The following is a 10,052-nucleotide window of genomic DNA, read 5'->3' on the forward strand; positions in this document are numbered from 1 at the left end:
TTTAAGTACCCTACATTTTGCTGATAATACTTTTGTGCACTTACTTACTTAAGTAAACTTTTTGAAATCAGGACTTTTACTAGCAATAAAGTATTGTTATACTTTGGTAATTAAAGGATCTGAATACTTACACTAGCTCAGGTTAATCATCCAACATGGGCCGCAGTCGTATTTTTTGTCTCCATCATGGCCGTCCATGGGAACACCAGTTGCAATGAAATAAATATGAAAATCCTGCAACTGCTCTGCGCATGCGTACTGCTCCAGCGGCTTAGGTGTGAGAGCAGTCTCGCGTAACTTTGCCGAGGAAACCTTCGGTTTATAGCAACAGTAAAGCCCATCATCAGACACAACGGGACGAGAGAGGAACACTGTCGCACTTCAGTGAGTAACATTAACTCAACCTAACTCACAATGGGCTTCTTTACGTATAAAAACAGTTTATTTAACGGATAGTTTCATTTACGTCTTACTTAAATACGTGTGTCGTTCCCGTAGCTGACAGTTATTCTGCCGTTGACAATGTGCGTGAGTGTGTTATCCAAAAGGCCTTAACGTGAGGCTGAAAACAAAAGTCTCGTCTTAGTTACACGAGGGGATATTTTTAGTTCGCTAACATCACTGCGGTGGAATTAAATTAGGTGGGAACTCTCTAAATTCAACAGAAACCATCCACGCGCAGCAAACGTTAGCGGTGTTAGCTAGGAGCTAACGTGACAGTAACGTCGCACAGTGACTGTCGCACTTACCGAGGTTGTAACGTCAACTGTCACAAACACGGACCGGTGGCTCCGATCTGAACCGGGCTGTGACGTTAGACGTTAGTCTTAAAACGCAGGAGGGTTTACCTGAGTTGTGACGTACTTTTATAACGGTCACAACGTGTTATATCTGTTGAATATAAGTCATGCAACGTACAATAACTGTCAACAGGAGGTAAATTAACTGGTGCTCAGATTTCCTTTATTTGATAATAAGATAAACAATCAAGTAAATGACGCTCACTAATTACAATAAGTACAAGTAATGCAGTATACTGCATTACTTGTACTTATTGTAATTATATTCATCCTACATGCTTATTTTGTAATCTGAAAAATGATCAGAAATAAACCTGTTGTTTAACTGCTAATACAATCATTACAACATTCTGACATTATGTGCAACAGTGGGACATAATGTCCAATATTACGGACACTATGTCTAATATTATGGACATGGCCTAATCATGGAACATTTTTAATCAACCATATACACTTACCGTTACTTGTGATTTTATATTGAATACTTATAACTACATGCAACTCACCAGGAAGCAACTTGAGATATGATCAACTTACCTAAACATTGTTTGTATTTTTTGCCATTTGTGCATTTGATATCTATATTTTCATATTTGCACTCTTGCCTACTTTGTTCTTCAACTGCTTCACAACAATTTCCCTCAGGATAGATCGTAAATGAAGACAATGTGCTGTCACCAAAATGGTCACTAAGTATTTCGATAGTCACAACATTTGATTTTGACCACATGAACAGCCGCATCTAACGGAATCCACATTTGAGAAGCTGAAACTGTAGAATTGTTGACATTTTAACTTCAAAATGACTTTAAAACTCGCAGTTAATTGATTCAACTATACAAAATCTTGACATTTTCAGTCAGTTGGCTAAGACTAATAATAAGTACATTACAAATCGCATGATCAGGCAAATACAACTGTCAGGTTTAACAAATATATAAGAGCCTACTCTATTGGTGTATCTTAATTTGGTAGGGTGAACAGGAGGAAAGAAAAAACTTTTAGGAATTGTATGTTATTATTATTACAAACTTTACTATAATAAAGGGTAAAATGCAAAAAAAAAAGAACAAGTGTTGTGATGTGTTGAAGATCTGGGGGAAAGTCCAGGTTTAGGTTTTTACTTACTGATAACTATGTAAATGAAGTTAACCGCTAGTTGCATTTGGTTGTACTGGCCCTGATGCTCTGTGTTAATTTGCTATTAATAGCATGTTTGTCTTCCACATATCTAAAGAGGTCTTACTGACTGGATAGTTATTTGTATTACTGTGTGTGCAGTTTGCTTCATATATGGATGCACCCGCCGTGACCAAATCAGCAGCATTTGCCTGGTGGACAGTGTTGATTTGAATGCAGGAAATGCTTTGTTATTGTTGGATTGTTCCTCGCCTCGAGCTGTCAGCGGGGATGAATCGTAGCTGTATTAAATGTCTATGCCTGTTGGATCCTCTTGCTGGTGATCTCAGCTGCCTTTGTGCACCACGATGGGTTACTGCATTTTTCGACCTGGGCTAAACGGATTAACTGTTGCAGAGATTAGTGACCTAGTGAGTGAACTAGTGGCTGGCTGCACATTCATCTGTGGTGTTTCTCTTTGTGACCATGCGGGGGAGCTCTTGTGAAGGACTCTAAACTTTTCAGACCATACAGGCTATGGTTCTGACCAATTGACCCAGAGGTATAGAGGAAGTTATGTTTAAAGGGGGTATGCAAAGACAAGTTTCAGATTTGTCAGATTCAATAAATAACTTTTAAAGTATGATCGTTTTCCTGGTGCAGTCTGAATGGTACAGCATCACTGATATCTCACAGATAGGTGTTTCTGTCCCCAGGTCTTTCTGTAAGGGGATCCATCACAACCAGATTTGAACAGTTCACACCAAACACACACACAGCTTAGGTGAGTAAAGTGTGTGCGCTTTCTTTTATTTATTTATTTATTGCCTGGCCATGAGGCAGTCAAGCAAGCAAGCAAAACTCACATACTACTAAACAAGACGCCTGATCATAATGATGATAATAATAAACTTTATTTTTACTGCACTTTTTAAAACAAAGGTTGAACCAGGAATAAAATGTTTCAGGACTGCAAATAAGGCAATTAAAATCAGACTATATCAAAATTATACACAAATAAAATGGAATGAAATGCAGTGGATTTGTCAGTCGATTAAATGGTTTGTATGATGATATATTTTAATGAAAAAAAAAAATTCTGCTCTTTAGTTAAGTATATTTCCATCTTAAATAAAAGATTTATTGGAGGTTTATTTTGTAAAAAATAACTTGTCGCATTTTACCAATTATTTTAATTATTTGTTGCTGTTTTATCTTCAGAAAAAACATTTGTGCCACGTTATGACCACAGCTTTAGTAATGTTACAGCACAGAGTTAGAGACTTTCCGTCAATGCAGTCATTCTGCTCTGTAAGAGACGGCTCTACTCATCGCATTACAGCCTGGATTCTTTGTTTTTTGTGAATTGTATGCTTTACTCACTCTTGAGGAAAAGTTGAGATAAGATAAGCCTTTATTGATTAAATAAAGTTGTAATTTGTTTCGTTTTTTGTTATCTGAATATATAGTTGTATACGTTAATCAAACTGTTGACTATACGGAGTTATCATTCAACTGTTTATGTGTGTGTCTTTGTGAATCAGGAGGATGGCGTTGAATGTTTACTCCACCTCTATGACTGTAGAGAACCTGAGTCGTCATGACATGTTGGCATGGGTCAACGACTCTCTGCAGCTCACACACACAAAGATTGAGCAGCTCTGTTCGGGTAAACACACACACACACACACACACACACACACACACACACACACACACACACACACACACACACACACACACACACACACACACACACACACACACTTTTTCTTTTTAAATGTTGAGTTTGTAATTCAATTCAAAATGTACATCAAGCTCTGAAACTAAATAATTTTTCCCCATAGGTTCCGCTTACTGTCAGTTCATGGACATGCTGTTTCCAGGGTGCATATTAATGAAGAAAGTTAAGTTCAATGCGAAACTGGAACATGAATACATCAACAACTTCAAGGTCTTACAGGCTTCATTCAAGAGAATGAATGTGGACAAGGTGAGAACACACACACACACACACACACACACACACACACACACACACACACACACACTCATTAACATGCACACGTTCAGATGAGATTTGATGAAACAAATCATCCCCCTGGGTTAACAGAGTTGTTGAAATATGTAAGTTGACAGAAGATGCATCTCTGACCAAAGACACCTCTGACCACATATGCTGCATAATGTAGCTGTGGAGTTACAAAATATATTTTTTTCAACGCTTCACCTCTCTGTGCTCCTCTCAGATCATCTCCGTGGAGAGGCTGGTGAAGGGGAAGTTCCAGGACAACTTTGAGTTCCTTCAGTGGTTTAAGAAGTTTTTTGATGCCAACTTTGATGGGAAAGACTACGATCCTCTCATGTCACGGCAGGGCCAAGAGGGAACGCCGCCTCCATCCAACAACCAAGGTACACTAAAGACACACACACACACACACTTGTCACTATCGGCTGTGTGTGAACCCAAAGGCTTCATTTCATTGCTGTCACCTCTTCATGCAAACATCCCCACCTCTAACACAGATGAATTCATTCACCACAAACCTAAGAGACCCTCTCGCTCAGGTAACATCCCCTGCATAGGGCGTGTGCGTGTGCGTGTGCGTGTGTGTGTGTGTGTGTGTGTGTGTGTGTGTGTGTGTGTGTGTGTGTGTGTGTGTGTGTGTGTGTGTGGGGTGTGTGCTCGTCAATGCTTGCAGTGTGTCTTACCTTCATTCAGAATGTGAGTTACCTGGTTTATGGATTTGTGTATTCTTGCTGGTTGTGGGCCGTATTAGGGGCTCTGGCTGTGTCTCTGTAGTTGTAAACGGCTACAAAACAAGCATAATATATATATATATATATATATATATATATATATATATATATATATATATATATATATATATATATATATATATATATATATATTTTTTTTTTTTTTTTTTTTTTTTTAAATAGTTTTACAAAATGTCACAAGTTTTCTGGACATTGTCTCTCCAAAGCAAAGCAGCCCTGTGCACTTTACAAAATATTTTTTATTTTATTTAAATAATATTTTTACTCAAGTTGATCAGAGCATGTACAGTAAATAAGTGGCAAAAGAGGATTAAATGAAGAAGGAAATGTAAAAGTTATCATAAAGTGTCTCCAGCAGAAGTGCTCTCTCCAGGCTCTATATTCAAGGATGTGTCACACTGAAGCCCTTTACAGCACTGCTCCTTAATGCTTAGGATGGATAGAAATACAAATCAAAGCACACTGCAAAGACGTCCTATTGAGGTTGAATCTTTGTGTGTTTGTGTTGTTTTATTTTGTACAGTTACCGTTTTTAAGGCCTTGAGGCCGAGGAAACTTTTGCAAAGTGAGGATAATTTCACCCGTCCTCATCTCCTGACGAGGGGCTTGTTGTCGGTTAGGACTTGGCTTTAAGGTTTTAAGGTTAGAAGTCAGTTAAGGTGAGGGTAAGAGTTAAGGTGATGTTGGATCAGCAGTACATCAACAATAGCTGTAAGTCATTTGTCAGTGTCTTCACTGTGTTTAACAGAACTTGCAGCCCAAATGCAATCATGTACTTACATATATGAGTAAAGAAAATAAGGGAGACCTAAAGCATAAAAAGGGTCAAATTTAAGCTCATGTAATCCAAGTAAAGCATGAGCTATTACAAAGCCGAAGAGTAGACGGCTGCATCTCAATCTGTTATCTCAAACCGACAACTCACGGCCGACTTAAAACGACAAATTCATCCAGACAAGTGTAGCTACATAAACATTTGTGTGTGTGTGTGTGTGTGTGTGTGTGTGTGTGTGTGTGTGTGTGTGTGTGTGTGTGTGTGTGTGTGTGTGTGTGTGTGTGTGTGTGTGTGTGTGTGTGTGTGTGTGTGTGTGTGTGTGTGTTTTCTTCCAGGCCCCTTGAGAACGTCTCCCACAGCACCAAAGACTGTTTGCACCCCCCAGAGGCAGATAAACCTGACAGCAGGCCGCAAGACCGCTCCCATGACCCGCAATGGAGGAGACTCTGAGCTCTTAGAGCTCAACCAGCAGGTACCAACTGCTTTCATCTGTTCAGCCATTTCTAAAAAAAAAAAAAAAAAAAAAAAAAAAGGCATAAAATGGCATCATCATGGCATCGCACCGAGGTAGCAGCGCAGGGCTCGCATTAAGTTGCATGAATAATTGTACTCTTCAATGTTCATAGAGTTTCTAAAAATTTCAGCGAGATGTTGAGAATTCCTCTCATAATGAAATAACACAAGGTCGCTGTGCCTGATCTGTCTGGACCGACTCAACACATTCTTTAATTGTTACAGACTACTTGAAATTCTGTTGATAGAATAAGTTAAGTAGCTTATCAAAAATAAAAAATTCTATGCTTTTAAAGCTTTATGTGATGCTGTAATACAGCATTTACCCTTCCATAGATGCTTTATAACTGCTGTTGTTTGATTAGTGGCCATAGTTATTCATTCTATATTACAGTATACAGTTGTTTTGTTTGTCTCATACCCACAAGCTGTTTGACCTGCCTCTCTGTGTGCGTAGCTGCTGGACCTGAAGCTGACCGTAGACGGCCTGGAGAAGGAGAGGGACTTCTACTTCGGGAAGCTGAGGGACATCGAGCTCCTCTGCCAGGACAAAGAAAGCCCCATCCTCAACAAAATCCTGGATGTACTGTACGCTACAGAGGTAAATACAGTCGGGTCACACACAGAGCACATGCGTCAGTACGGAGGATTAGAAGTGGAACTTACTTCTACTTTGTGTCGGTGTTAGTTATATTCAGACTTTGAGTTTGAATTAAACTATTTTCAATATGAAGATGCATCTTTTCTATGTATAATGATCTGTCCTTGCGTCCCTCTGCACCGTCGTCACAGCAGCACAACCATGACAACATACAACCCTTGACTGAAGTCTTTGTCATGCACATGCAAAATGACAATTAGGAACTTGGTTATGGGTGTACATGGTAAAGAAATCTGCTTTCTACCCCCATTATTGAAACCTGGTTTTGTGTTTGTTAATTGATTGATTGATTTATTTTATTTGGGGTATAAAAACAACAAACATAAAAACGTCCTTAGATGCTTAGTCAAGCCAAAAGGGCAGCACATGAAACACTTATTTCCAAAGTGGACCTCACCCTATGCCAGTATAGAAAAATAAGTTTAAATGACATTACACTTTTACATGTTTATAAAACATCTGCAGTGTTTGTGACTCTTAAAGCCGTCCAAGAGGTCCGATTATCACCAAATTAAAAGAGAACCGTCATGGTGATGAACAAGGAGCCCAGGTAGTGACCGCTTACAGGTCTGCTTTATCGGTCCCATGCACTGCAGAAGGACACATGCAAACTCAAGAAGGAGGAAAATGTATCAGTAACACCAACAAGCAAAGATATAAAAACCAGATGTTAAGGCTTCTCATCCTGACGTACACTGACCTCAGTCTTCTTCCACAGGATGGATTTGCACCTCCAGAGGATGAAGAAATTGACGAAGAGGCACAGGAAGACCAGGAAGAGTTCTAAATTGTTCTTGCTCTCTTCATCATCCTCCTCCCCCTACTCTCACCCTTTAATCTACTTTAATTATTGTCATAATCCCCCCCTTTTTTTATTTGATATTTTTTACAATCTGCCCTTACTCCTCCCATCTTGTCTGCGGCTGTCCATATCCATGACTTTGTTGCACAACCTTGCTTCCCAAAGGACACTTCACCTGGACTAGAGCCCAGCAGCCTGGCTCGGCTTATTCGACTTCACTCTAACCTGTTACCAGAGGGGACAGCTGCACTGCAGGGCTGCTTTAGCCTGCTAGAGTGGTTTCAGGTTAAAAGCAAAGAGATTACAGCACTGACATCCTGGAGCCAACAGTGCTGTGCTATCAATCCGTCTGTCTCAAGAGGCAGGTCACTTTCTCTCACCTTGCACTTTAATTGGTGACTGCACACAGACACACATGCATCAGGGTGCTCCGCAGAGTTTATATATGAAACCACAACAAAGTTTTCCAGACAATGTGACCCGTTTAAGGATGTTTTGGGTGTAAATTTCACACGGTAAGATTAGAAATGGTGTTAAGCCTCTACGGAGGGAGGCCCGCACATATATTTTGAACATGTTGAATATGATGACACACATGAACGTACATTCAGCCGCCGGACATATCACAGACTTTGAACTGCTCACATGCATAAAGAAATCCTCATCAAGAGTCTGCATTTATACATCAAAGTGTGTCCCACCAGAGAGGGTTTGCTCATGACTGTTTTGACAGCTTGTTTATGAGACAGCCTGGTGTATTTATGTTTTTATTTATTCATCTTTTTTTTCTCTTTTTCTTTTTTTTAAAGTGGTTTTGGATTTGGAGAAGTTGAAGGTCTTGCACCAAATGTAGCAAAACAAACTGACTGAAATGATCCAAAATGCCAACAAGCAGTGAAGATACAAGAAGATTTAATTTTTATATTTTTAGATTGGTTTTAAAGAGTTGTTTTTTATTGGCATTGAATTCCTCAATGGCCGAGTTAGAGGCGTCAGTACAAGAGCTATTTATCAGACAAATGTCAGGCTTTAAATACGATGAATGAACAAATAAAGTTAGACTACAGACAGACACTACTAAATACCAATGTTATACTGTGTTAATTGAGATCAACATTTTAGCTTGAATCTTCTGTTCCTGTATTTAATTTAGCATTGTTGCAAAGCGTTAAAACGCCACAATAGCTGTGAAGGAACTATTGGTGTTGGGTTTTTGTGAGTGACAGCCAGTAGTTGAACCAGCAAACATAACAAACCCTCTCTCACCATTTGTTACCACAGCAGCCATGTGATAAACTTGCATCATTTGCAGTTACTGCTTGAATGAAATAAAGCTCTGATGTTCCAGAAAACCAACAAACTTTATTGTGGTGTGTTCTGTATTTGTCATTTATCAGGAGCGGTGTTATCTAGTTCTAAAACACATCACAAACACACACTGATGTTCAGTCTTGCCATCATGTTGCAGAGAAATGATTTGCGCTTGGAACAGATTTTGGGACAAAGAGAGAGAGAGAGGTATATTGCCAAGGAAACGCAATCGCACCATATTGACCCAGTAGGACGTCCACTGTGGTCCGTGATTAAGCTTCCACTAATACTGAGTGGAGGTCTTGAGAGAGATCCAGAAGGGTTGTGCCAAACATTAAGAGACTCATTTGAGCCACTCTAAGTGCCTCTTTTAAGAGACATTGCAGCCAAAACTCTCAGTCTGTTCCACAGACAGCTAGACAGAAGACTGCAGTCGGTCCAATGGTCTCACAGGGCCTGGAGCCAACAACAGAGAGCTGACACGGATCAGATGATACATTTCTAGTGTAGTTATGATTAAAAACTAGTAAAAAAAGTTACTTTCCACCGCTGGCTATAGGCACATTAAATCGGATAGATTTGGCTATGAAGATATGTGACTGTTTACTGATAAATACTGGTTAAAACTTGCAAGCGGACACCATTTTTAAACAAAATATTTAGACAGAACTGTGAGTAATATTTCACCAGTGGTGGAATATAACGAAGTACAATTACTCAAGTACTGTACTTAACCTAAGTGGGAATTTGAGGTACTTGTACTTTACTTGCCATTAAATGCAACATTTTTCTTGAGTTACTCCTCAGATCACAATTTGTCATACCCTTAATGCCCAGTGAAAGCCATGTATGTCCATAATTGGTGATTTTTGATTATTTCTGATAAATTGAAGAATTAGAACTGTACGCATCTACAGCAGTAACATAAACTTTAATAATGCAGCAGTAATATTAACCCCAAAACATCACCCTGACAGGGAATATCTTTCTGCAGAATGAGTACTTCAAGTGCTGAAATTGTACTACTTACATAGCCCAAGGTTCGGTATTAGTAGGCTACTTTTAATTAAGGATCAGAATACTTCTCCCATCACTGTGTGTTTTTTATAGCATATACATTTTGTTACATTGACATACAAAAAGCTTATATTGACTGTTAACAAACTCAGGGTTACTTTGGGTTATCTGTTAATAAAAACGTAGACGTGTATGAACTTGAATGTTACGGTCCAAACGCATCACTCTGACGTCATGCCGACAAAGAGACGTGGCACGCGGACGGTTTAA

At 39.2% G+C, this 10,052-nt stretch overlaps 1 protein-coding gene across 2 annotated transcripts; it reads left to right on the forward strand.

The window, feature by feature from the left end:
• Positions 1–296: 296 nt before the first annotated feature.
• On the forward strand, positions 297–7,643 carry LOC137870956 (microtubule-associated protein RP/EB family member 3-like). Of its 2 annotated transcripts, XM_068708473.1 has the most exons (8): positions 297–384; positions 2,639–2,706; positions 3,467–3,591; positions 3,770–3,915; positions 4,172–4,334; positions 5,814–5,950; positions 6,449–6,592; positions 7,371–7,643. In XM_068708473.1, the coding sequence occupies exons 3-8, from the start codon at positions 3,471–3,473 to the stop codon at positions 7,437–7,439; spliced, it is 780 nt and encodes a 259-aa protein (XP_068564574.1). In that variant the 5' UTR covers positions 297–384; positions 2,639–2,706; positions 3,467–3,470; the 3' UTR covers positions 7,440–7,643. The 2 variants fall into 2 exon arrangements, with proteins under 2 accessions (XP_068564574.1, XP_068564575.1); XM_068708474.1 differs by lacking the exon at positions 2,639–2,706 and having other exon boundaries at positions 311–384.
• The last annotated feature ends 2,409 nt before the right edge of the window (positions 7,644–10,052 follow it).

Source organism: Cebidichthys violaceus, unplaced genomic scaffold (assembly GCF_023349555.1).
Source record: "Cebidichthys violaceus isolate CVI_PGR_0920_01 unplaced genomic scaffold, fCebVio1.0.p SCAF_14, whole genome shotgun sequence".
NCBI classification, from domain to species: Eukaryota; Metazoa; Chordata; class Actinopteri; order Perciformes; family Stichaeidae; genus Cebidichthys; species Cebidichthys violaceus.